This window comes from Oncorhynchus mykiss, chromosome 16 (genome assembly GCF_057628025.1).
Source record: "Oncorhynchus mykiss isolate SJ-2025 chromosome 16, ASM5762802v1, whole genome shotgun sequence".
Lineage (NCBI taxonomy): Eukaryota > Metazoa > Chordata > Actinopteri > Salmoniformes > Salmonidae > Oncorhynchus > Oncorhynchus mykiss.
In genome coordinates, this window is record NC_143037.1 from 27,703,225 (window position 1) to 27,731,009 (window position 27,785).

The 27,785-nt window shown below is 43.9% G+C and overlaps 1 protein-coding gene across 4 annotated transcripts in view; it reads left to right on the top strand.

Annotated features, from left to right (window-relative positions):
• Positions 1 to 699: 699 nt before the first annotated feature.
• LOC110491776 (double C2-like domain-containing protein alpha) overlaps positions 700 to 27,785 on the top strand; it is an 88,271-nt gene continuing 61,185 nt past the window's right edge. Inside the window, exon 1 of one of the 4 annotated variants that reach the window (XM_021565513.3) lies at positions 700 to 1,327. In XM_021565513.3, coding sequence (XP_021421188.1) covers positions 1,167 to 1,327 — 161 coding nt within the window. In that variant the 5' untranslated portion in view covers positions 700 to 1,166. The remainder of the gene's footprint in view (positions 1,328 to 27,785) is intronic. The other 3 variants (XM_021565518.3, XM_090202490.1, XM_021565514.3) reach the window with 3 other exon arrangements.

The following is a 27,785-nucleotide window of genomic DNA, read 5'->3' on the forward strand; positions in this document are numbered from 1 at the left end:
ATTTTCACTGTTCATCTACACTAGTGGGATGTATAGAGAAGAAAATAGCAGCTTTGGGAAAGTGAGATATGGGTGAGGGAAAGAGTAGCGGAATAGAAAAGGTTAGAAAGATTGAACACCCTTTTTTTTGTGTGTTTACAGGTATGTGTGTGTGCGTGCGGTGTCTGTGTGTTCGTGTGAGTGTGTGCGTGCCTGAGAGAGAATGTGACCGTGAATTCATATGCATTTGAGTGGAAGGGGGAAAGAATAGAAAGACATGAACAGAAAGAGACTGACTCTGTGCCAGCTAGTCCTAAAAAATGGGCAGCTAGTCCTCATTGCTATACTACAATGCAACTTTGACATTATTTGTGCTGATCTGTGATGGATGAATAGATTCAGAGAGTGAAGGCCAAGGATTGGGTTGTGAGAGCCACAGAGAGAAAGGGATAGGGAAGGACAGAAAGAGAGAGAGAGAGACAGAGAGAGAGGGAAAGACAAGGAGGGAGGGAGCGAGGGGTAACGACAGGAAGACCCATAAGCAACACCAATTATGACCCTTTACCAAGAGGAGAGAAGGGGAAATAGCATGTCTCCCTGTGTCTATCACTGCCTGAAGTACAATTAGTTTAATTATATGGAGAGAAAGAGTGAGTGTGTGAGAGAGGGAGAGAGAAAGAGGGGCAGACAGAGAGAGACTGAGGGGTTGGGGGGTTGACTGAGTGTGGGGAGTCGAGAGTGGAGTGTAGAGACAGAGAGAGACTGGGAGGGGGAGAGGGAGGGGAAGAAACAGACATACTGAGAGGAGAGAGAGACAGAAAGGGAGACTGGGAGACAGTCTGTACTGCATTGCATTGGCACTGGCTTGGAAAGCAAAACAGAACAGAAAAGAGAGAAAAAGGAAGCGAGAGTTTTTTTGGTGATCCTGGAACAACTGCAACACTGCACTGAAGGAGGAGGGGGGGCAAGTGGGAGGAGAGAAAGAGAAGGAGGGAGAGAAAGGAAAGACAGAAATAGTCACACACAGAAGAGCAAAACAGACTGTCAAGGAATATCTGTCAAGGAATAATTTTCCTTCCCGTTGAGTCACTCTATAATCTTCCTCCTCCAGCATGCCTTTGTTCTTCCTCCTCTCATTCTCTTTTTTTTTTTATCTCAACTTGAACTATTCATGCATTAAATTTTGAATGCATCTTTCTCCTCTCCCTGACTCTCACTGTCTCTCTTTCTCCATCTCTCTCTCTCTGTCTTCCTCCCTCCCTTCTCCTCACCACCTGTTAGTCTTGATTCTCTCTTCACCGGTATTTCCAGTTTTACGGGGGAGTTTCACACTCACGCTATTACTAAGGTAAGTCCATACTTTTATCAGTGGATATTGCATTTTCATCTATTTCTAAGCTCTTTTTTTGTGTGATTGCAAATGTTTCTTTTTTTAAAATCTTGATCTTTCGTTTATTCTATCACACCGCTTATTTTACTATCAGCATTCACTCTTTCCCCGCGTTGTCTGTCACATCCCCTCTACTCCTCTTTTTTTCCCACTATCAGTAGGTCTAATGTGCAGTTTGTCAGTATTAGCTGTTTGAGCTGTCAATGTCTCCTCACTCAATGTAGTCGCGGGTGTGTCCGTTCACTTCACGTGACATTTACTCTCAACGATTGTCACCTGTGATTGTCATCTGTGCTACGCTGTGAAAACGAATACAGGAAAAACAATGCGTAGCCAAGTTGTAGGGTGTACCCACCCGCGCACACATGCACGTACGTACAGACACATATGCACATACACACACGTACACACTTTAGTTAGATTTATTTAACTCTCTCTTTCACTCACACACAACTAGAGACTTGATGCTTTATCTCGCCCTCACACATATGCGCAATTTTGGGGTCTTTTTGTTGTTGTTGTATCTCCCTCTAACACACATGCCCCCCGCAACCCCTACCCCAGCTCCAATCCTGAAACAAACACACACAAAAGCACACACACACACTGGAAATAATTTGACTCTAATTGACAAGCGCTCACCGTGGTACTAGGAGGCTGAGTGAAACACAGACTATTAGGTTCTAATGAGTAGAGTGCACTGCACAATAATGTCTGTCTCCACAGTTTTATTTAAAGGTGAAAAGAGACTGCCAAGGGCCTATTTAGGTTCTATGAAAGACTGGAAAGAAAGTAACACAACACAGGTTGGGGGAAAGAAACGCCAAAAAGACTGACAGAGAGAGAATTTGAAAGATAAAGACAGGAGGATGCAAGACGAAGGGTTGACGAATAGAGAGCGGAAAATGGGGTGAGAGGATGAAAAGAGGAAAGTCGTGGAAGCGACCATGCATATGATATGATATGAGTCTAATTCAAGGTGAAAGAGCTAACTGAAGAAGGGAGAGGCAGGGTTGAGTTGGAAGGGGGACTCTTCCAATATAAGTTTTTCTGAGATGTTCTTGTCTGTCAGGGTTTATAAAGCCCTTTTTATTCAAGTTTGGACCTGAGCACTGTCTGTCCCCATAGGAGAACCCTTTGAAGAACCCTTTTTGGTTCCAGGTGCAACCCTTTTGTGTTCCATGTAGAACCTTTTCCACAGAGAAAAAAAATATATCCAAGGGTCAAGGTTGGAGAATTACAGTATCTACAGGTCTCTAAATCTACAATTAGATGCCACCTCCATGCCAATAGGCTTTTTGGAAGGGTTGCCAGAAAAAATCCTTTATTGAGAGCAACCAACAAATGTACACACCTGGAGTTTGCTAAACGCCTGGAGTTTGCTAAACGGCATTGGCACTTGGATTGGAACCAGTGCTATTGGCTGATGAGAAGAAAATAGAGCTATTTGGTCATGCACACCAGTGGTGGGTTTGGCATCGAAAGAAAGATGCATATACAGAAAATAACCCCACTGCAATGATGGCAATCATCAATTTTTATCACCAGTAAGAAACAATTGGCTGCTAACAGCTGAGAACTTTTAGCTAACTGGCAAGCACGAAAACAGTCAACAACTTCGGGAGTAGAGAGAACCCTATAAATTGGCAGATCGCCCTCTAGTTGCGAAAGTAAGAACCGCCAAAAATACGGAGTCAAGGAAGATAATAAGTATTCTGAAAAGGAAACATATATACAGTACCAGTCAAAAGTTTTGACACACCTACTCATTCAAGGGTTTTTCTTTATTTTTACTATGTTCTACATTGAAGAATAATAGTAAAGACATCAAAAGTATGAAATGTCACATATTTAACAACAGTCTTGAAGGAGTTCCCACATATGCTGAGCACTTGTTGGCTGCTTTTCCTTCACTCTGCGGTCCAACTCATCCCAAACCATCTCAATTTGTTTGAGGTCGGGTGATTGTAGAGGCCAGGTCACCTGATACAGCACTCCATCACTCTCCTTCTTGGTCAAATAGCCCTTACATAGCCTGGAGGTGTATTGGGTCATTGTCTTGTTGAAAAACAAATGATAGTCCCACTAAGCGCAAACCAGATGGGATGGCATATTGCTGCAGAATGCTGTGATAGCCATGCTGGTTAAGTGTGCCTTGAATTACTACATATTCCATGTCTTCACTATTATTCTACAATGAGTAGGTGTGTCCAAACTTGACCGGTACCGTATATATTTTTTAGGCACTCTAAGACTAAAGAAACCTGAGACAGTGTGTAAATGATAACACAGGGCATGAAATTAAGAAATGGATTAAAATGCTTGAAGTGAATGCTGGAATTTAAAAAAAAAGCAGTGTGCATAAAGGAAATAGACACCTGGCTCAAATAGAAGTCTCTCTCTAATAAAGCGCCTGTTTAATTTCAGTTTTACAGTATTTATTTTACAGTTATAAGGAAGGTAGTCTCGCGTTGCCATATCTCCAAAATCATGTAATTGTCACGCCTCCCTTGGAGGTTTGGAGAGTTTTGCATTGCAAAAACAGTTTGAAAGATCCACTGGGGACAATATTTCGATTGGATGTTACATTTCAAGTACCCTCCCCCAACACGCCCATTGAAAGGGGTGTTATGTTCGTCACTAATTTCCAACTGGGTAGGGCACATTTTGTAGAAAGTCTCTCTCTGCGAAGATGTCAATTTATATTTACAACCTGAATTTTTCTCAGGTCAACATACTGTAAATATATATATTTTTAAAATGTATTACCGTAGAATGTCAATTAAATGCTCAAATAGCCTTTCCTTTTTAAATAAATCAAATCAAATCAAATTTTATTTGTCACATACACATGGTTAGCAGATGTTAATGCGAGTGTAGCGAAATGCTTGTGCTTCTAGTTCCGACAATGCAGTAATAACAAGTAATCTAACTAACAATTCCAAAACTACTGTCTTGTACACAGTGTAAGGGGATAAAGAATATGTACATAAGGATATATGAATGAGTGATGGTACAGAGCAGCATAGGCAAGATACAGTAGATGGTATCGGGTACAGTATGTACAAATGAGATGAGTATGTAAACAAAGTGGCATAGTATAGTATAAAGTGGCTAGTGATACATGTATTACATAAGGATACCGTCGATGCTATAGAGTACAGTATATCCGTATGCGTATGAGATGAATAATGTAGGGTAAGTAACATTTATATAAGGTAGCATTGTTTAAAGTGGCTAGTGATATATTTACATCATTTCCCATCAATTCCCATTATTAAAGTGGCTGGAGTTGAGTCAGTGTCAGTGTGTTGGCAGCAGCCACTCAGTGTTAGTGGTGGCTGTTTAACAGTCTGATGGCCTTGAGATAGAAGCTGTTTTTCAGTCTCTCGGTCCCAGCTTTGATGCACCTGTACTGACCTCGCCTTCTGGATGATAGCGGGGTGAACAGGCAGTGGCTCGGGTGGTTGATGTCCTTGATGATCTTTATGGCCTTCCTGTGACATCGGGTGGTGTAGGTGTCCTGGAGGGCAGGTAGTTTGCCCCCGGTGATGCGTTGTGCAGACCTCACTACCCTCTGGAGAGCCTTACGGTTGAGGGCGGTGCAGTTGCCATACCAGGCGGTGATACAGCCCGCCAGGATGCTCTCGATTGTGCATCTGTAGAAGTTTGTGAGTGCTTTTGGTGACAAGCCGAATTTCTTCAGCCTCCTGAGGTTGAAGAGGCGCTGCTGCGCCTTCTTCACGATGCTGTCTGTGTGAGTGGACCAATTCAGTTTGTCTGTGATGTGTATGCCGAGGAACTTAAAACTTGCTACCCTCTCCACTACTGTTCCATCGATGTGGATAGGGGGGTGTTCCCTCTGCTGTTTCCTGAAGTCCACAATCATCTCCTTAGTTTTGTTGACGTTGAGTGTGAGGTTGTTTTCCTGACACCACACTCCGAGGGCCCTCACCTCCTCCCTGTAGGCCGTCTCATCGTTGTTGGTAATCAAGCCTACCACTGTTGTGTCGTCCGCAAACTTGATGATTGAGTTGGAGGCGTGCGTGGCCACGCAGTCGTGGGTGAACAGGGAGTACAGGAGAGGGCTCAGAACGCAACCTTGTGGGGCCCCAGTGTTGAGGATCAGCGGGGAGGAGATGTTGTTGCCTACCCTCACCACCTGGGGGCGGCCCGTCAGGAAGTCCAGTACCCAGTTGCACAGGGCGGGGTCGAGACCCAGGGTCTCGAGCTTGATGACGAGCTTGGAGGGTACTATGGTGTTGAATGCCGAGCTGTAGTCGATGAACAGCATTCTCACATAGGTATTCCTCTTGTCCAGATGGGTTAGGGCAGTGTGCAGTGTGGTTGAGATTGCATCGTCTGTGGACCTATTTGGGCGGTAAGCAAATTGGAGTGGGTCTAGGGTGTCAGGTAGGGTGGAGGTGATATGGTCCTTGACTAGTCTCTCAAAGCACTTCATGATGACGGATGTGAGTGCTACGGGGCGGTAGTCATTTAGCTCAGTTACCTTAGCTTTCTTGGGAACAGGAACAATGGTGGCCCTCTTGAAGCATGTGGGAACAGCAGACTGGTATAGGGATTGATTGAATATGTCCGTAAACACACCGGCCAGCTGGTCTGCGCATGCTCTGAGGGCGCGGCTGGGGATGCCATCTGGGCCTGCAGCCTTGCGAGGGTTAACACGTTTAAATGTCTTACTCACCTCGGCTGCAGTGAAGGAGAGACCGCATGTTTTCGTTGCAGGCCGTGTCAGTGGCACTGTATTGTCCTCAAAGCGGGCAAAAAAGTTATTTAGTCTGCCTGGGAGCAAGACATCCTGGTCCGTGACTGGGCTGGGTTTCTTCCTGTAGTCCGTGATAGCTGGGCAACAGCACACATGTCAGCAAATAAACAAATGCCTGTTTTAAATAAATGCCCGGTCTAAATTAATTGTTTACAAGGTTATCATGAATTACCATGAATTGTTTTCAAGGTTTAACGTTTTATTTTTTTGTACATGAAATAATTCCGTAATGACTTGAAAAAATTATGGAAATCATCAATTTTCATCGCCAGTAAAAAACTGCTAGCCATTGGCTGCTGACAGCTGAATACTGCTAACATGGCCCCGGATGAGTCAACTGATCGATGTCTCCCTAGATATGATGTGCATCAATATAAAAGTTTTATCTCCAGCTGTTGTGACTTAATGGATATTTGGAGAGTTCAGAACCCAGATGTCAAGCAATTTGCTTGGTTCAAACCCAATGGTCCCAGTAAATCAATAACTAATGATTGGCTCAGTCGGAAGTTTACATATACCTTAGCCAAATACATTTAAACTCAGTTTTTCACAATTCCTGACATTTAATCCTAATAAAATGTCCCTGTCTTAGGGCAGTTAGGATCACCACTTAATTTTAAGAATGTGAAATGTCAGAATAATAGTAGATAGAATGATTTATTTCAGATTTTATTAGTTTTCATCACATTCCCAGTGGGTCAGAAGTTTACATACACTCAATTAGTATTTGGTAACATTGCCTTTAAATTCTTGAACTTGGATCAAACGTTTCGGGTAGCCTTCCACAAGCTTCCCGCAATAAGTTGGGTGAATTTTGGCCCATTCCACCTGACAGAGCTGGTGTAACTGAATCAGGTTTGTAGGCCTCCTTGCTCGCATAAGCTTTTTCAGTTCTGCCCACACATTTTCTATAGGATTGAGGTCAGGGCTTTGTTATGGCCACTCCAATACCTTGACTTTCTGGTCCTTAAGCCATTTTGCAACAACTTTGGAAGTATGGTTGGGGTCATTGTCAATTTGGAAGACCCATTTGCAACCAAGCTTTAACTTCCTGACTAATGTCTTGAGATGATGCTTCAATATGTCCACATAATTTTCCATCCTCATGCTGCCATCTATTTTGTGAAGTGCACCAGTCTCTCCTGCAGCAAAGCACCTCCACAACATGATGCTGCCACCCCCGTGCTTCACGGTTGAGATGGTGTTCTTCGACTTGCAAGCCTCCCCCTTTTCCCTCCAAACATAACGATGGTCTTTATGGCCAAATAGTTTTATTTTTGTTTCATCAGACCAGAGGACATTTCTCCAAAAAGTATGACATTTGTCCCCATGTGCAGTTGCAAAGCGTAGTCTGGCTTTTTTATGGTGATTTTGGAGCAGTGGCTTCTTCATTGCAGAGCGGCCTTTCAGGTTATGTCGATATAGGACTCGTTTAAATGTGGATATAGATACTTTTGTACCCGTTTCCTCCAGCATCTTCAGAAGGTCCTTTTGCTGTTGTTCTGGGATTGATTTGCACTTTTCGCACAAAAGTACGTTCATCTCTAGGAGACGGAACGCGTCTCCTTCCTGAGCGGTATGACGGCTGCGTGGTCCCATGGTGTTTATACTTGGGTACTATTGTTTGTACAGATGAGCGTGGTACCTTCAGGTGTTTGGAAATTGCTCCCAAGGATTAACCAGACTTGTGGAGGTCTACAATTGTTTTTCTGTAGTATTGGCTGACTTATTTTGATTTTCCCATGATGTCAAGCAAAGAGGCACTGAGTTTGAAGGTAAGCCTTGAAATATATCCACAGGTACACCTCCAATTGACTCAAATGATGTCAATTAGCCTATCAGAAACTTCTAATGCCATGACATCATGTTCTGCAATTTTCCAAGCTGTTTAAAGGCACAGTCAACTTTGTGTATGTAAACTTCTGACCAACTGGAATTGTGATACAGTGAATTATAAGTGAAATAATCTGTCTGTAAACAATTGTTGGAAAAATGTATTGTGTTATTCACAAAGTAGATGTCCTAACTAACTTGCCAAAACTATAGTTTGTTAACAAGAAATTTGTGGAGTAGTTGAAAAACGAGTTTCATTGACTCCAACCTAAGTGTATGTAAACTTCAGACTTCCACTGTATGTCTGTAACACTTCCATTTCAGCTTCCCCTCCCACTGATCATAGTGCCATATCTCTAGATATTTAAAACCTACGATCCATAACTCTGTTAATAAGTGTTATTGGAAATGTACGCTGATCTTCTTAAGGATGAATCTTACTGGAAAGAGAAGAAATATGATTTACAATTTTTTTTAACAGCACTGAGTTAAGCATGTACAGAAGTAAATGGGAATATCTCAAATTTAAGATCTGTGAATTTTCCATTTATTTTACTAAAAAAGTTTTTCAGTGTATAAAACAGTCACTTTGATTCGGGAAGTATTTAGACCACTTGACTTTTTCTACATTTTGTTACATTACAGCCTTATTCTTAAATTGATTTAAAAACAAAATTCTCATCAATCTTCACACAGTACCCCATAATGACAAAGCAAAAACTGGTTTTTAGAAGAAAGAAAAAAATATCACATTTACATAAGTATTCAGACCATGTACTCAGTACTTTGTTGAAGCAACTTTGGCAGCGATTACAGCCTTGAGTTTTCTTGGGTATGACGCTACAAGCTTGGCACACCTATACTTGGGGAGTTTCTCCCTTTCTTCACTGCAGATCCTCTCAAGCTCTGTCAGGTTGGCTGGGGGGTGTCGCTGCTGCAAAGCTATTTTCAGGTCTCTCCAGTGATGTTCGATATAATTCAAGTCAGGGCTTTGGCTGGGCCACTCAAGGACATTCAGAGACAGAAACCACTCGTGCATTGTCTTGGCTGTGTGCTTCGGGTTGTTGTCCTGTTGGAAGGTGAACCTTCACCCCAGTCTGAGGTCCTGAGCGCTCTGTAGCAGATTTTCTCCAAGGGTCTCTCTTTACTTTGTTCAGTTCATCTTTCCTTCAATCCTGATGCTGCCACCATCATGTTTTAACTTCTTGGTGACAGGGGGGCAGTATTGAGTAGCTTGGATGAATAAGGTGCCCAGAGTAAACTGCCTGCTACTCGGTCCCAGATGCTAATATATGCATATTATTAGTAGTATTAGATAGAAAACCCTCTGAATTTTTTAAAACTGTTTGAATCATGTCTGTGAGTGTAACAGAACTTATTTGGCAGGCGAAACCCAGAGGACAAACCATTCAGATATTTTTTTTTTAGGTCACTCTCTTTTCAATGGGTTAAATTGGGAATCCAGATATCTAAGGGACATTCTTGCAGTTCCTACCGCTTCCACTGGATGTCAACAGTCTTTAGAAATTGGTTGACGTTTTTTCTTTGTGTAATGAAGAAGTAACACTGTTCTGAATGAGGCTAGAGTGAAGAGGACTCTTTGTTAGAGGGGCGTGACCTGAAAGCTAGCTACAGTTTGTTTTCCTCCTGTTTTGAACACAGTTCATCCCGTCTTCAATTTTATTGATTATTTACATAAAAAAATACCTAAAGTAGTTTGAAATGTTTTGGCAAAGTTTACAGGTAACTTTTAAGATATTTTGTAGTCATGTTGCGCAAGTTGGAACCAGTGTTTTTCTGGATCAAACGAGCCAAATAAATTGACATTTTGGATATATATCGACGGAATTAATCGAACAAAGGGACCATTTGTGATGTTTATGGGACATATTGGAGTGCCAACAAAAGAAGCTCAACAAAGGTATCTTTATTTCTGCGTTTTGTGTCACGCCTGGAGGGTTGAAATATGCTTGTCAGTGTTTGTTTACTATGGTGCTATCCTCAGATAATAGCATCGTTTGCTTTCGCTGAAAAGCCTTTTTGAAATCTGACATGTTGGCTGGATTCACAACAAGTGTAGCTTTAATTTAATATCTTGCATGTGTGATTTCATGAAAGTTTGATTTTTATAGTAATTTAGTTGAATTTGGCGCTCTGCATTTTCACTGGCTTTTGGCCACAATATCCCAGAGAGGTTTTTTAACAAGTAAAAAAAATGTATTAAGCTTGCGTTCTACCTCCCTGTTGCACACAAGCTCCAATCCCCCTGTCATAAGGGGAGTTCTGGCTCATTTAATCCTTAAAACCTCTAGTGACTCCCCATCCCGCATGAGGGAGCGTAATCATCGCCTGACACTAATTAGCATAACGCAACGGACATAAATATTCCTAGAAAATAATCCTATTCATGAAAATCACAAATTTTGTTAATCACCCTGTCATCTCAGATTTTCAAAATATGCTTTACAGCCAAAGCTAGACAAGCATTTGTGTAAGTTTTTCGATAGCCTAGCATAGCATTTTGTCCAGCTAGCAGCAGGTAACTTGGTCACGGAAATCACAAAAGCAATCAAATTAAATCGTTTACCTTTGATGAGCTTCAGATGTTTTCACTCACGAGACTTTTTTCCAAAAATATTATTTTTGTAGGCGAAATAGCTCCGTTTGTTCTTCACGTTTGGCTGAGAAATCCCCCGGAAATTGCAGTCACGAAAATGCCGAAAAATATTCCAAATTAGCTCCATAATATTGACAGAAACATGGCAACCGTTGTTTATAATCAATCCTCAAGGTGTTTTTCAGTAGGACTGATTGGAGTAATGGCTACCTCTGTATTTTACTCGAGAATCTCTCTGGGAGCATCAGGTGACCACTTGCGCAATGTAGCCGCTTACGGGTATTCTTCAACATAAATGCGTAAAACTACGTCACAATGCTGTAGACACCTTTGGGAATACGGAGAAAGAGTAATCTGGTGATAGCCCATTCACTGCTCAATAGGGACTCATTGGAACGCAGAGCTTTCAAAACAGGAGGCACTTTCGGATTGGATTTTTCTCAGGCTTTCGCCTGCAATATCAGTTCTGTTATACTCACAGACAATATTTTTACAGTTTTGGAAACTTTAGAGTGTTTTCTATCCTAAGCTGTCAATTATATGCATATTCTAGCATCTTGTCCTGACAAAATATTGCGTTTACTACGGGAACGTTTTTATTCCAAAAATGAAAATACTGCCCCCTAGTCACAACAGGTTTTGAGAGTCTACTGATGTACCCGTGGGTCAATCTAAGTAAAATATTTTTTTTGCATGGGCAACAATCCACCACATTCGTCTGATGGCCTTCTGTAGCATCAGAACCGTTTGGGCTAAAAACTAATGTGACCCCACCTTGGAAAGGGGACACTCTCATGAACAGAACGTGTTCTCCGTTTTGCTCTACGACCTCACTAGTGTCACGGGATGTGTCAGAGGGTAGCCCATACAAATAAATGGAAGTATGGAGGTAGTTATATGCCAACAAAAATAAGAGGTTAAATGTGTACAGTGTATTAAATATATACAGTGTATTCAGACCCCTTCCCTGTTCCCACATGTTGTTATGTTACAGCCTTATTCTAAAATAGATTAAACATTTGTTTTTCTCATCAATCTACACACAATACCCCAAAAGGACAAAGTGAAAACAGGTTTTTAGATGGTATTGAGTATGCCACCTCAGTCACTGGCCTCATCAATAAATGCATCGACGACGTCGTCCCCACAGTGCATATCCAAACCAGAAGCCATGGATTACAGGCAACATCCGCACCGAGCTAAAGGCTAGAGCTGCCTCTTTCAAGGAGCGGGACACTAATCTGGACGCCTATAAGAAATCCCGCTATGCCCTCAGACGTTCCATCAAACACTACAGGACTAAGATTGAATCCTACTAAGCCTATTCCCCCTCAGGAGACTGAAAAGATTTGGAATGGGTCGTCAGAAAAAGTTCTACAGCTGCACCATCGAGAGCATCCTGACCAGTTGCATCACTGCCTGGTATGGCAACTGTTTCCAACCACAAAGCACTGCAGAGGGTAGTGCGTACGGCTCAGTACATCACTGGGGCCAAGCTTCCTGTCATCCAGGACCTCTATACCAGGCGGTGTCAGAGGAAAGCCCTAAAAATAGTCAGACTCCAGCCACCCTCGTCATAGACTGTTCTCTCTGCTACCGCACGCCAAGCAGTGCCAGTGCGCCAAGTCTAGGTCCCAAAGGCTTCTTAACAGATTCTACCCTCAAGCCATAAGACTCCTGAACAGCTAATCAAATGGCTAACCAGACTATTTGCATTGCCACCCCCCCCCCCCCTTTTACACTGCTGCCACTCTTTGTTTATTATCTATACATAGTCAACTCTACCTACATGTATGTACAACCTCAATTACCTCGACTAACCTGTGCCTCTGCACATTGACTCTGTACTAGTACCCCCTGTATATAACCAATCTATTGTTATTTTACTGCTGCTCTTTAATGATTTGTTACTTTTATTTAAACATTTTTACTTATCTATTTTTTACTTAACAATTATTTTTCTTACAACTGCATTGTTGGTTAAGGGTTTGTAAGTAGGCATTTCACTGTAAGGTATTCAGCGCATGTGACAAATACATTTTTTTTCTTGTGTTTCTTGGCCCAAGCATGTCTCTTCTTCTTATTGGTGTCCTTAAGTAGTATTTTCTTTGCAGCAATTCGACCATGAAGGCCTGATTCACATAGTCTCCTCTGAACAGTAGATGAACAGTAGATGTTGAGATGTGTCTGTTACTTGAACTCTGTGAAGCATTAATTTGGGCTGCAATTTATTTGGCTGGGAACTCTAATAAACTTATCCTCTGCAGCAGAGGTAACTGGGTCTTCCTTTCCTGTGACGGTCCTCATGATAGCCAGTTTCATCATACCGCTTGATGGTTTTTGCGACTGCACTTGAAGAAACTTTCAACGTTCTTGAAATGTTCTTCATTGACTGACCTTCATGTCTTAAAGTAATGATGGACTGTCGTTTTCTCTTTGCTTATTTGAGCTGTTCTTGCTATAATATAGACTTGGTATTTTACCAAATATAACTATTTTCTGTATACCACCCCTACCTTGTCACAACACAACTGACTGTCTCAAACACATTAAGAGGGAAAGAAATTAAACTAATTAACTTTTAACAGGGCACACCTGTTAATTGAAATACATTCCAGGTGACTACCTCAGGAAACTGGTTGAGAGAATGCCAAGATTGTGCAAGAGCTGTCATCAAGAGCTGTCATCAAGTCAAAGGGTGGCTACTTTGAAGAATTTAAAATATATAATATATATTTACATATAATATATTTTTGATTTCTTTAACACTTTTTAGCGTTTCTTCATGATTCCACATGTTATTTCATAGTTTTGATGTCTTCACTATTATTATTATTATTATTCTACAATGTAGAAAATAGTAAAAATTAAGAAAAATCTTTGAATGAGTAGGTGTGTCCTAACTTTTGACTGGTACTGTATATTTCTTGAGCGTTCTTATATCTCCTAGATATAGGTCAGATACTTCAAAACCTTATTACTGATGATACATTGTATGACTGTATTTTTTGTCATTTATGAACGTGTTACTCAATGCGTTTCTATGGGCTATAGTAGTATAGGCCAAATTCAATATTTTATTAAATAATTTTTTTATATATACATTTTTGATAGTAAGGATCCGCCCTTTTTTTCAATTTCTGCCTAAAATGACATACCCAAATCTAAAGTGGGCCTAAAATGATAAATCAAATAGTTAAATAATCCATCCATCTTTAAACAATTCCATATATTAGCTTAGACCACCCCCCACCCCAAAGGTCAACACTGTTATGGTCAAACTTTTATAGTAATTTTTCTTAATTGCCTTTTTTAAAATGGGAAAACATGCTTCTTAAGAAGTTGAGCGTGCTCTTTATGGCAGAATGTAAAAATGTTCTGAAATAAATTATCTTTGTCAAAATTACAATATCCAGAAGCCACTCTATTTGTGGAAGGACACAGTTGTTGCAACTGCGACAGCTAACGGGGATCCAAATAAACAAATAAATGCATACTTTGTTAAAGGTGTGGTAGAAGGCTATACTTGGGGTTTGAGCAATGGCAGGACATATATAATAATACATACAGTGCCTTGCGAAAGTATTCGGCCCCCTTGAACTTTGCGACCTTTTGCCACATTTCAGGCTTCAAACATAAAGATATAAAACTGTATTTTTTTGTGAAGAATCAACAACAAGTGGGACACAATCATGAAGTGGAACGGCATTTATTGGATATTTCAAACTTTTTTAACAAATCAAAAACTGAAAAATTGGGCGTGCAAAATTATTCAGCCCCTTTACTTTCAGTGCAGCAAACTCTCTCCAAAAGTTCAGTGAGGATCTCTGAATGATCCAATGTTGACCTCAATGACTAATGATGATAAATACAATCCACCTGTGTGTAATCAAGTCTCCGTATAAATGCACCTGCACTGTGATAGTCTCAGAGGTCCGTCAAAAGCGCAGAGAGCATCATGAAGAACAAGGAACACACCAGGCAGGTCCGAGATACTGTTGTGAAGAAGTTTAAAGCCGGATTTGGATACAAAAAGATTTCCCAAGCTTTAAACATCCCAAGGAGCACTGTGCAAGCGATAATATTGAAATGGAAGGAGTATCAGACCACTGCAAATCTACCAAGACCTGGCCGTCCCTCTAAACTTTCAGCTCATACAAGGAGAAGACTGATCAGAGATGCAGCCAAGAGGCCCATGATCACTCTGGATGAACTGCAGAGATCTACAGCTGAGGTGGGAGACTCTGTCCATAGGACAACAATCAGTCGTATATTGCACAAATCTGGCCTTTATGGAAGAGTGGCAAGAAGAAAGCCATTTCTTAAAGATATCCATAAAAAGTGTTGTTTAAAGTTTGCCACAAGCCACCTGGGAGACACACCAAACATGTGGAAGAAGGTGCTCTGGTCAGATGAAACCAAAATTGAACTTTTTGGTAACAATGCAAAACGTTATGTTTGGCGTAAAAGCAACACAGCTGAACACACCATCCCCACTGTCAAACATGGTGGTGGCAGCATCATGGTTTGGGCCTGCTTTTCTTCAGCAGGGACAGGGAAGATGGTTAAAATTGATGGGAAGATGGATGGAGCCAAATACAGGACCATTCTGGAAGAAAACCTGATGGAGTCTGCAAAAGACCTGAGACTGGGACGGAGATTTGTCTTCCAACAAGACAATGATCCAAAACATAAAGCAAAATCTACAATGAAATGGTTCAAAAATAAACATATCCAGGTGTTAGAATGGCCAAGTCAAAGTCCAGACCTGAATCCAATCGAGAATCTGTGGAAAGAACTGAAAACTGCTGTTCACAAATGCTCTCCATCCAACCTCACTGAGCTCGAGCTGTTTTTCAAGGAGGAATGGGAAAAAAATTCAGTCTCTCGATGTGCAAAACTGATAGAGACATACCCCAAGCGACTTACAGCTGTAATCGCAGCAAAAGGTGGCGCTACAAAGTATTAACTTAAGGGGGCTGAATAATTTTGCACGCCCAATTTTTCAGTTTTTGATTTGTTAAAAAAGTTTGAAATATCCAATAAATGTCGTTCCACTTCATGATTGTGTCCCACTTGTTGTTGATTCTTCACAAAAAGTACAGTTTTATATCTTTATGTTTGAAGCCTGAAATGTGGCAAAAGGTCGCAAAGTTCAAGGGGGCCGAATACTTTCGCAAGGCACTGTATATAATACATTTGAGGTATTAGGCTATGCATCTTCTAGCAGAATGCAAGTACAAGGTGACACTTCCATATGAGTTATGCCTGAGGCAACTAATCTCCAACAGAAACCATAAGAAAGCCAATGATAAGCTTAATTGGTGAGGATATTATGAAGAGGCATAATAAGATTAGTAGCCTCAAAGTCATAATTCATATACCAGCCTATTATAAACTAGTCTGGTCCCAGATCGGTTTGTGCTCTTGCCAACTCCATTGCTCTTATTGTCAAGCCAAACATGTTTGTCATGACAAGTCCATAAAGAGGTGGTAAGAGTGTCATGTACTGTCATGTTGTCTTGTCTCTGTCCTTTCCCTTCACCCTGTCTCCCTCTGCTGGTCGTGTTAGGTTACCTTTTCTCCCCCGCTTTCCCCCAGCTGTCCCTTGTCTCCTCTAACTACCCATTCACCCCGTTCCCCACCTGTTCCCTTTTTCCCTCTGATTAGGTCCCTATATCTCTCTCTGTTTCTGCTCCTGTCCTTGTCGGATTCTTGTTTGTTTGTGTCATTCATGCCTGAACCAGACTGTCGTCATGTTTGCTGTAACCTTGTCCTGTCCTGTCGGAATCTGCCGGTCCATCTGAGCCTACCTATGTTTGGTAATTAAAGAAGCTCTGTTTAAGTTGATTCGCTTTTGGGTCCTCATTCACGCAGCGTAACAGAAGAATCCGACCAAGAATGGACCCAGCGACTTCGGATCCTCTCCACTCAGCCGTCGAGATCCAGGGAGCGATGCTAGGCAGACACAAGCAGGAATTGTCTGCTGCTCGACATGCCGTTGAGACCCTGGCCACCCAAGTCTCCAACCTCACAGAACAGGTTCACCATCTCCGCCTCGATCCACCGGCCACTTCCAGGGCTTTCGAATCTCCGGAGCCCAGAATCAATAACCCGCCGTGTTACTCTGGGGAGCCCACTGAATGCCGCTCGTTCCTCACCCAGTGTGATATTGTGTTTTCTCTCCAGCCCAACACTTACTCCAGGAGCACTGCTCGTGTCGCCTACGTCATATCTCTCCTTATTGGACGGGCTCGTGAGTGGGGCACGGCAATCTGGGAGGCAAGGGCTGAGTGTACTAACCAGTATCAAGACTTTAAGGAGGAGATGATACGGGTTTTTGATCGATCTGTTTTTGGGGAGGAGGCTTCCAGGGCCCTGTCTTCCCTATGTCAAGGCAATCGATCCATAACAGACTACTCTATTGAGTTTCGCACTCTTGCTGTCTCCAGTGGCTGGAACGAGCCGGCCTTGCTCGCTCGTCTTCTGGAGGGTTTCCGCGCAGAGGTAAAGGATGAGATTCTCTCCCGGGAGGTTCCTTCCAGCGTGGATTCCTTGATTGAACTCGCTATTCGCATTGAGCGACGGGTTGATCTTCGTCACCGAGCTCGTGGAAAGGAGCTCGCGCTCTCCGTCGCCTCCCTCTCCGCATCACTACCATCTTCCTCTGCCGGCTCGGGTGCTGAGTCCATGCAGCTGGGAGGTATCCGCATCTCGACTGAGGAGAGGGAACGGAGAATCACCAACCGCCTCTGTCTCTATTGCGGTTCCGCTGGTCATTTTGTCACTTCATGTCCAGTAAAAGGCCAGAGCTCGTCAGTAAGCGGAGGGCTACTGGTGAGCGCTACTACTCCTGTCTCTCCTTCAAGATCCTGCACTACCTTGTCGGTCCATCTACGCTGGACCGGTTCGTCAGCTTCCTGCAGTGCCTTAATAGACTCTGGGGCGGAGGGCTGTTTTATGGACGAGACCTGGGCTCGGGAACATGACATTCCTCTCAGACAGTTAAAGGAGCCCACGGCCTTGTTCGCCCTGGATGGTAGTCCTCTCCCCAGGATTCAGCGTGAGACGCTACCTTTAACCCTCACTGTTTCTGGTAATCATAGTGAAACCATTTCTTTTTTAATTTTTCGTTCACCTTTTACACCTGTTGTTTTGGGCCATCCCTGGCTAGTTTGTCATAATCCTTCCATTAATTGGTCTAGTAATTCTATCCTCTCCTGGAACGTCTCTTGTCATGTGAAATGTTTAATGTCTGCTATCCCTCCTGTTTCCTCTGTCTCTTCTTCACAGGAGGAGCCTGGTGATTTGACAGGGGTGCCGGAGGAATATCACGATCTGCGCACGGTGTTCAGTCGGTCCAGGGCCACCTCTCTTCCTCCACACCGGTCGTATGATTGTAGTATTGATCTCCTTCCGGGAACCACCCCCCCCCCGGGGTAGACTATACTCTCTGTCGGCTCCCGAACGTAAGGCTCTCGAAGATTATTTGTCTGTAGCTCTTGACGCCGGTACCATAGTCCCCTCCTCCTCTCCCGCCGGAGCGGGGTTTTTTTTTGTCAAGAAGAAGGACGGGTCTCTGCGCCCCTGCATAGATTATCGAGGGCTGAATGACATAACAGTGAAGAATCGTTATCCGCTTCCTCTTATGTCTTCAGCCTTCGAGATCCTGCAGGGAGCCAGGTTTTTCACTAAGTTGGACCTTCGTAACGCTTACCATCTCGTGCGCATCAGGGAGGGGGACGAGTGGAAGACGGCGTTTAACACTCCGTTAGGGCACTTTGAATACCGGGTTCTTCCTTTCGGCCTCGCTAACGCTCCAGCTGTCTTTCAGGCATTAGTCAATGATGTCCTGAGAGACATGCTGAACATCTTTGTTTTCGTTTACCTTGACGATATCCTGATTTTTTCACCGTCACTCCAGATTCATGTTCAGCACGTTCGACGTGTCCTCCAGCGCCTTTTAGAGAATTGTCTTTTTGTGAAGGCTGAGAAGTGCACTTTTCATGCCTCCTCCGTCACATTTCTCGGTTCTGTTATTTCCGCTGAAGGCATTAAGATGGATCCCGCTAAGGTCCAAGCTGTCATTGATTGGCCCGTCCCTAAGTCACGCGTCGAGCTGCAGCGCTTTCTCGGCTTCGCGAACTTCTATCGTCGTTTCATCCGTAATTTCGGTCAGGTGGCAGCTCCTCTCACAGCCCTTACTTCTGTCAAGACGTGCTTTAAGTGGTCCGTTTCCGCCCAGGGAGCTTTTGATCTCCTCAAGAATCGTTTTACATCCGCTCCTATCCTTGTTACACCTGACGTCTCTAGACAGATCGTTGTCGAGGTTGACGCGTCAGAGGTGGGAGTGGGAGCCATCCTTTCTCAGCGCTCCCTCTCTGACGACAAGGTCCACCCATGCGCGTATTTTTCTCATCGCCTGTCGCCGTCGGAACGTAACTATGATGTGGGTAACCGCGAACTGCTCGCCATCCGGTTAGCCCTAGGCGAATGGCGACAGTGGTTGGAGGGGGCGACCGTTCCTTTTGTCGTTTGGACTGACCATAGGAACCTTGAGTACATCCGTTCTGCCAAACGACTTAATGCGCGTCAGGCGCGTTGGGCGCTGTTTTTCGCTCGTTTCGAGTTCGTGATTTCTTATCGTCCGGGCTCTAAGAACACCAAGCCTGATGCTTTGTCTCGTCTCTTCAGTTCTTCAGTAGCCTCCACTGACCCCGAGGGGATTCTCCCTGAGGGGCGTGTTGTCGGGTTGACTGTCTGGGGAATTGAGAGGCAGGTAAAGCAAGCACTCACTCAAACTCCGTCGCCGCGCGCTTGTCCTAGGAACCTTCTTTTCGTTCCCGTTCCTACTCGTCTGGCCGTTCTTCAGTGGGCTCACTCTGCCAAGTTAGCCGGCCACCCTGGCGTTCGGGGTACGCTTGCTTCCATTCGCCAGCGTTTCTGGTGGCCCACCCGGGAGCATGACACGCGTCGTTTCGTGGCTGCTTGTTCGGTCTGCGCGCAGACTAAGTCCGGTAACTCTCCTCCTGCCGGCCGTCTCAGGCCGCTTCCTATTCCCTCTCGACCGTGGTCTCACATCGCCTTAGATTTTGTCACCGGACTGCCTTCGTCAGCGGGGAAGACTGTTATTCTTACGGTTGTCGATAGGTTCTCTAAGGCGGCTCATTTCATTCCCCTTGCTAAGCTTCCTTCTGCTAAAGAGACGGCACAAATCATCATCGAGAATGTTTTCAGAATTCATGGCCTTCCGTCAGACGTCGTTTCGGACAGAGGTCCGCAATTCACGTCTCAATTTTGGAGGGAGTTTTGCCGTTTGATTGGGGCTTCCGTCAGTCTCTCTTCCGGCTTTCACCCCCAGTCTAACGGTCAAGCAGAACGGGCCAATCAGACTATTGGTCGCATCTTACGCAGTCTTTCTTTTCGCAACCCTGCGTCTTGGTCAGAACAGCTCCCCTGGGCAGAATACGCCCACAACTCGCTTCCTTCGTCTGCGACCGGGCTATCTCCTTTTCAGAGTAGCCTCGGGTACCAGCCTCCGTTGTTCTCATCTCAGTTCGCCGAGTCCAGCGTCCCCTCCGCTCAGGCTTTTGTCCAACGTTGCGAGCGCACCTGGAAGAGGGTCAGGTCTGCACTTTGCCGTTATAGGGCGCAGACTGTGAGAGCTGCTAATAAGCGTAGAACTAAGAGCCCTAGATATTGTCGCGGTCAGAGAGTTTGGCTCTCCACTCAGAACCTTCCCCTTAAGACGGCTTCTCGCAAGTTGACCCCGCGGTTCATTGGTCCATTCCGTATCTCTCAGGTCATTAATCCTGTCGCAGTGCGACTTCTTCTTCCGCGATATCTTCGTCGCGTCCACCCGGTCTTCCATGTCTCCTGTGTTAAGCCCGTTCTTCGCGCCCCCGCTCGTCTTCCCCCCCCCCCCCCATCCTTGTCGAGGGCGCACCTATCTACAGGGTCCGTAAAATCTTGGACATGCGTCCTCGGGGCCGTGGTCATCAGTACCTAGTTGACTGGGAGGGGTACGGTCCTGAGGAGAGGAGTTGGGTTCCCTCTCGGGACGTGCTGGACCGTGCGCTGATTGATGATTTCCTCCGTTGCCGCCAGGTTTCCTCCTCGAGTGCGCCAGGAGGCGCTCGGTGAGTGGGGGGGTACTGTCATGTACTGTCATGTTGTCTTGTCTCTGTCCTTTCCCTTCACCCTGTCTCCCTCTGCTGGTCGTGTTAGGTTACCTTTTCTCCCCCGCTTTCCCCCAGCTGTCCCTTGTCTCCTCTAACTACCCATTCACCCCGTTCCCCACCTGTTCCCTTTTTCCCTCTGATTAGGTCCCTATATCTCTCTCTGTTTCTGCTCCTGTCCTTGTCGGATTCTTGTTTGTTTGTGTCATTCATGCCTGAACCAGACTGTCGTCATGTTTGCTGTAACCTTGTCCTGTCCTGTCGGAATCTGCCGGTCCATCTGAGCCTACCTATGTTTGGTAATTAAAGAAGCTCTGTTTAAGTTGATTCGCTTTTGGGTCCTCATTCACGCAGCGTAACAAAGAGAGCAGAATCAGTCTGGCACCCAGGCTACATATTTTTAGGAACTATGAATGAATCATTTATTTGTATAAGCTGTAAGTTACAAGGCTCGGCGACTGGTATATATAAATTATGACTTCGAGGCTACTAATCTTGTTCAGCAGCTATAAAAGATCCATGATAAAACCTGACAGGTTAGGATATATGACAATGAATTTGTACTTTGTATGAGCTGTAAGCTTTGAGGCTGGGAGACACATCTGTATAATGTTCTGGAGCTGGTCATGATGTGTAGATGGTGCATGTTTACGGGTGATTCTTCGGGCTTGTAGGTGACTGACTGATCAACACCCACCAGCTGCCATGGCGTGCATGCGAGTGTGTGAGTGTGTGTTTTTGCGAATGTGTGTACCAATTTCCATCTGATCTTGATGTTGTCTGAGAGAGTGTGTGTGTGTGTGTGTGTGTGTGTGTGCGCTTGTGTGAGTGTGCGCTTGTGTGAGTTTTGCTATCTGTGTTTTGCCCGTTTACATATGATTCTAAGGATGCTTGTGTGAGTTCTTGTGTGCGTACGTGTGTGTGTATGTGTGTGCCAGTGTCCATCTGATCCTGATATTGTTTGAGAGAATGTGTGTGTGTGTGTTGTCATCATGTATTGGCATTGCTTTCAAAGGATTGCTTGCATTACATTTTGAAATGGAACCGAAAATCCTTCATACTCTGATATTTCTGATATCATTGCTTTGTACTGTAGGCTGGGCCCAATAGCGGTGTGGTGGTCGAGTTGTTGGCTCTCCTGTCACCACATCAAACCCCCCTACACTATCATGGATGGAGTGTCACAGAAACACAATGTGGATTTAGAGAAGCTCCGTTTAGAATAATGGCCCCTTTTCTTCAGGTGCTGCAATCCAAGATTTGTCTCTCACTATGCCACGCTATTTAATTGAGTGCTGATGAACTCTGACCTCGGGCTTCCAGCTTCAACACAGAGTCATTCATTCTGCCTTTGTGCTCTGATTTTGTCGGCTACGTCCCAAATGGCACCCTATTCTCTATGTAGTGCACTGCTTTTGACCAGGGCCCGTGGGACCTAGCTTCCCATGCTTGGGAAACTGGATATGCACTGACAGTGCTACAACATTGAGTCAATATGGTCGCAGTCTGCCCCAGCCAGCCAACAGAGTCATGTTCAGTAGATGATTCTAATTAAGTCCACATAGTTACTCTTTATTTCGTTTGGGGCCTGATTCAGACGCCTTTCCTACGCACATCTTTCCTACCCACTTCTCAGTAGTTGGTATTCAGACTTATCTTATGCAGGTCCGTAATGGGCTTTGCAGACGTGTTTCCCTTACACACGCTGAATACATATAATTACAACGCTGAAAACCATCCCACTTGCTGGCCAACAGATTTTCTCGTGGAGTTTGCATTCAATAGGGGTTTCAATACATTTACTGTGTCTTAAGCCATCCCTTTAAATACGATGTTCTTTTAATATGAATTTTGACAAACTCACAAGAAAACATTGAGAGAATGGGTTCAGAAAATGGGGATCAAGGAAAGCCATCTAAATACAGTTGTAGTCGGAAGTTTACATACACCTTAGCCAAATACATTTAAACTCAGTTTCACAATTCCTGACATTTAATCCTCATATAAATGCCCAGACGTAGGTCAGTTAGGATCGCCACTTTATTTTAAGAATGTGAAATGTCAGAAAAATAGTAGAGAGAATGATTTATTTCAGCTTTTATTTCTTTCATCACATTTCCAATGGGTCAGAAGTTAACATACACTCAATTAGTATTTGGTAGCATTGCCTTTAAATTCATTAACTTGGATCAAACGTTTCGGGTAGCCTTCCACAAGCTTCCCACAATAAGTTGGATGAATTTTGGCCCATTCCTCCAGACAGAGCTGGTGTAACCGAGTCAGGTTTGTAGGCCTCCTTGCTCGCACATGCTTTTTCAGTTCTGCCCACAAATGTTCTATAGGACTGAGGTCAGGGCTTTGTGATGGCCTTGTGATGACTTTGTTGTCTTTAAGCCATTTTGCCACAACTTTGGAAGTATGCTTGGAGTCATTGTCCATTTGGAGGACCCATTTGTGACCAAGCTTTAACTTCCTGTTAATTACTTGTGTCATGCACAAAGTAGATGTCCTAACCGACTTGCCAAAACTATAGTTTGTTGACAAGAAATTTGTAGAGTGGTTGAAAAATGAGTTTTAATGACTCCAACCTAAGTGTATGTACTTCCGACTTCAACTGTTTATGCATATTCGTCTCTGTTTCAGCACCAACTGGTAGACAAAAAAATACTCTGATCTTGTAGATAATTTAGGCAAATTGTAGGGTTAGGTAAGTATGTATGAATCATAAGAACAGTGTTTGAGTCATCCGGAGATTTACCGTATTCAAATTCGATGCATAAAATATTGGAAGGTGGAAAAAAGTGTACAATAGGGTTGAACAACAGTCCTATAAATCTACCCTAATCCTCACTAATCATGGAACTGTATGGCAACGGTCCAGTCGTTGTGAACTGTGCACTAAGCTCTATAATGATTCAAATAGGCTACATGTCTCAAGTTATTGCACAACTTTAGCCTAATATGAAACACTATTTCTAGCGACCATTGGGAACATTTACACAGACGAGGAAAGACAGGTGAATGGAATGGAATGGAATGGAATGGAATGGAATAACGCTAAATTTAGGCTACAAATTGAAGGAAAAAAACACTAAAATGACAGTTATAAATTCATGTGGGTATTACTGACAGTGGGTCTCGATAGTGGCTAATATTTAACATTGTAAAAATTGTAGAATAATATTGAGAAAATTCATCCCTGCAAATGATGAGAGGGCATCCAATTAAAATTTGGAATAACGGCACAGCTATTTATAGCCTACTTCACTGTTTAAAAGTGGCCGCAATACATGTCATGTTGATACGATTTTCAATTTGCTTCAATTTGACTGATATCACATTCGTCTCCAGGGATCATGAGGAAAATGTATCTAAAACAATTGCTATGTGTTGTTAGGTTCTTCTTTTTCAGAGTAAATAACTCATGGACACTAGAGAAGCTTTAACCAAGTTGAATTCTTCCCAAAGGTTCTGTGGAGCTGTATTCAGACAACTTAACATTTCTCCCATCCAGATATATATCCCACTTAAGACACTTCTCCTTCTCTCCAGTCCTCACATTTTATGGTTCTACAGGAAGAGAGTAAAGAGGGTAACAGGATACCAAACATGAATTACTCCCATAAGAGAATCTGTCCTCACCTCCTGACCTCAACCCCTCCTTCATCTAATCCACAGATGTCCATCAGTCTCCCCTGTATCAATACATTGCTCTCCTCTTGTCAACCAACACAGTCCACAGCTATCTGTCTTGCTACAGAGACCCAGTATCTTTCCCTCCTTGATGTACTATGCGTCGGATCAATCATGTCTTTAATATCTCAATGTTCAAAATGTCAAATCCAATAGTGTATTTACAATCCAGTTCTCCAAACGGATTGCTAATTTACCTAGCTCTCATCAATCGCTCCTATGAATTTATAAATTACAGTGCCTGGAGATTCTATCTGAAAAAAAAGAAAGTAGATGTCTACAGATACACCGTATTCTGACCATGAATAAGGTTGATCGAACCTGCCGGTTCCAGGTAGAAAAAACACACCTCCGCCACACGTTCATTTCTTTGATCTCCACCCAAAACGAATAGCGGATGAATAGCATGTTATTCTCATGCTGAAGTTCAAGGTCAGAATACGTGTGGAGAGAAAAGTGCATAGAAAGGGAATTACATCCCATTGAAGCACACATAACTAGACTCCTAATGGCCATGACCTAGGTCTGTGTCAGGGTCATGTTCATTAGGGCACGCAAAGGAAAATGTTTTAAAACGGAAAATTAATGTTTCTTATTATTAAGTTCAGGTTGTCGTCTTTTCTGTTTGGGGCCTAATGGTCTGTATCCTTTGGTCAATGTGGAGGTGATCTACCTGGTGTCAGCTTGGGAGATGTTTGTTTGATCCCAGGTCAGAGAAAACTAGATGAGTTCTGCCTCCTTCCACCCAATTCGCTGCAGAGAGTTTGGGCTCAACATGACCAATGACCCTCATGACTTTGTAAGCACTCTCAAAGTCATTGATCAGTGACCCAAAGTGTGTTGACACTACTGAACATTTCTATAGTGTGTGTCACATTCCCCTAATGTTCCCAAGAACTCTAAGACATCATGCCACAATGACTACCACCCTATGAAAGGCTTTGAGAGGCTGGTTATGGCACACATAAACTCCATCATCCCAGACACCCTAGACCCACTCCAATTTGTGTACTGCCTTAACAGATCCACAGACAACGCAATCTCAATTGCACTCCTTACTGCCCTCACCCACCTAGATAAGAGGGATACCTAGGTGAGATTTCTGTTCACTGACTAATGCTCAGTGTTCAACACAATTATCCCCTCCAAGCTCAGGACCCTGGGACTGAACACCTCCCTCTGCAACTGTGTCCTGGACTTCCTGACGGGCCGACCCCAGGTGGTGAGGGTAGGCAATATCACCTCCGCCACACTGACCCTCAACACGGGGGCCCAACAGGGGTATATGCTTAGTCCTCTCCTATACTCCCTTTGTTACAAATACACAGAGGCTTGTTGTGCAATTAAACTGATCGTCTTTACTTCAGATCAACATGTTCACAACTTGTACAAAACTCACTCATCCCATCCTCACACCTCCGTTCACACACAACGTGCCTGATACATATTACAGAACCCAGCACAACACCATGGCCACGACTGCGTGACCATGCACGACTCCAACACCATCATCTAGTTTGCTGACTACACAACGGCAGTAGGCCTGATCACCGGCGATTATGAGACAGCCTACAGGGAGGAAGTCAGTGACCTGGCAGTGCCGGAACAACCTCTCTCTCAACGTCAGTAAGACTAAGGAGCTGATTGTGGACTACAGGAAACGGGAGGGCGAACATGCCCCCCATTCACATCGACGGGGTGGCAGTGTAGCGTGTGTCGAGAGCTTCAAATTCCTCAGTGTCCAAATCACAGACATAAAATGGTCCACTCACACGCGCACAATCATGAAGAAAACGTGACAGTGCCTCTTCCCCCTCAGGAGGTTGAAAAGTTTTGGCATGGGCCCTTAAATCGTCAAAACGTTCCACTGAGAGCATCTTGATTGGCTGCATCACTGCTTTGTATGGCAGTAGCACTGCCCTTGATCGCATTGGTGCTACAGAGGATGGTACATTACTGGGGCCGAGCTCCTTGCCATCAAGGACCTCTATAAATCGTTAAAGACTCTATCCACCCAAGCCATAGAGTCTCTCCTTCCGCACTGCAAGCGGTACCAGTGCATCAAGTCTGACACCAACAGGCTCCTGAACAGCTTCTATCCCCAAGCCATAAGAGTGTTAAATAGCTAACTAAATAGCTAACAAAATTGCTCAACAGACTATCTGAGTTGACCCTGAGTTGACCCTTGACCCTCGCTATGCACACTCACAGGGCCCTACACACTTACGCACACTGACACTCCAACACACACAAACACTCACTTCATAATTTGCTCACACATATGATATGCACATACATTTATACTAACTCTACACACACGCACAACCACAAACAATCATCATACACTGAGTGTACAAAACATTAAGAACATCTTCCTAATATTGAATTGCACCCCCATGTTGACGCCAATGCGTCCCACAGTTGTCAAGTTGGCTGGTTGTCCTTTGGATGGTGGACCATTCTTGATACACACGGGAAACTGTTGAGTGTGAAAAACACAGCAGTGTTGCAGTTCTTGACATAAACCGGTGCACCTGGCACCTGCTACCATACCCTGTTCAAAGGCACTTCACTCTCTGAATGGCACACATACACAATCCATGTCTCAAGGCTTAAAAATCCTTCTTTAGCCTGTCTCCTCCCCTTCATCTACGCAGATTGAAGTGGATTTAACAGGTGACATCAGTAAGGAGTCATAGCTTTCGCCTGAACACAGGGCATGGGTGTCTGTGGTGGCTGTTGATATCCCACTGGGCACAGCACATCGTTTCTGTCTATGTCATGTTTTGTACACTCAGTGTACAGGTTGTCATCGACCAAAAATATCAACCAAACATTTATCCACACTGAAACGATGTGGTGTGCCCAGTGGGACATCACCAGCCACCACAGACACCCATGCTCTGTGTTCAGACAATGTCTGAGTCCCAAATGGTACCCTATTCCCTATAGTGCACTATTTTGGACCAGAGTCCAGACAATGTAAACGTCCCAAATGTCACCGTATTCCCTATATAGTGCAATGCTTTTGACCAGAGCCCAATGTAGGGAATAGGGTGCCATCTGGGATGAAACCAATATGAACCACTCAGTAAAAGAACCACTGAGACGTCTACAGCCACAATGTAGAATTGTCGTCCTCCATAAAGCAGACGTTTTTATAATTAGCCAACTCTTCAATACGCTTGGTGAGGCAGTGTGCTGCATGTTAAGATAATGTGCATGTTTGAAGTGGCTCCCAGTCTGACACTGCTATCAGACCGGGATAATGAGTATTGGAGTTAGGGCGTTTTAGTTCCCCGGCCTGAC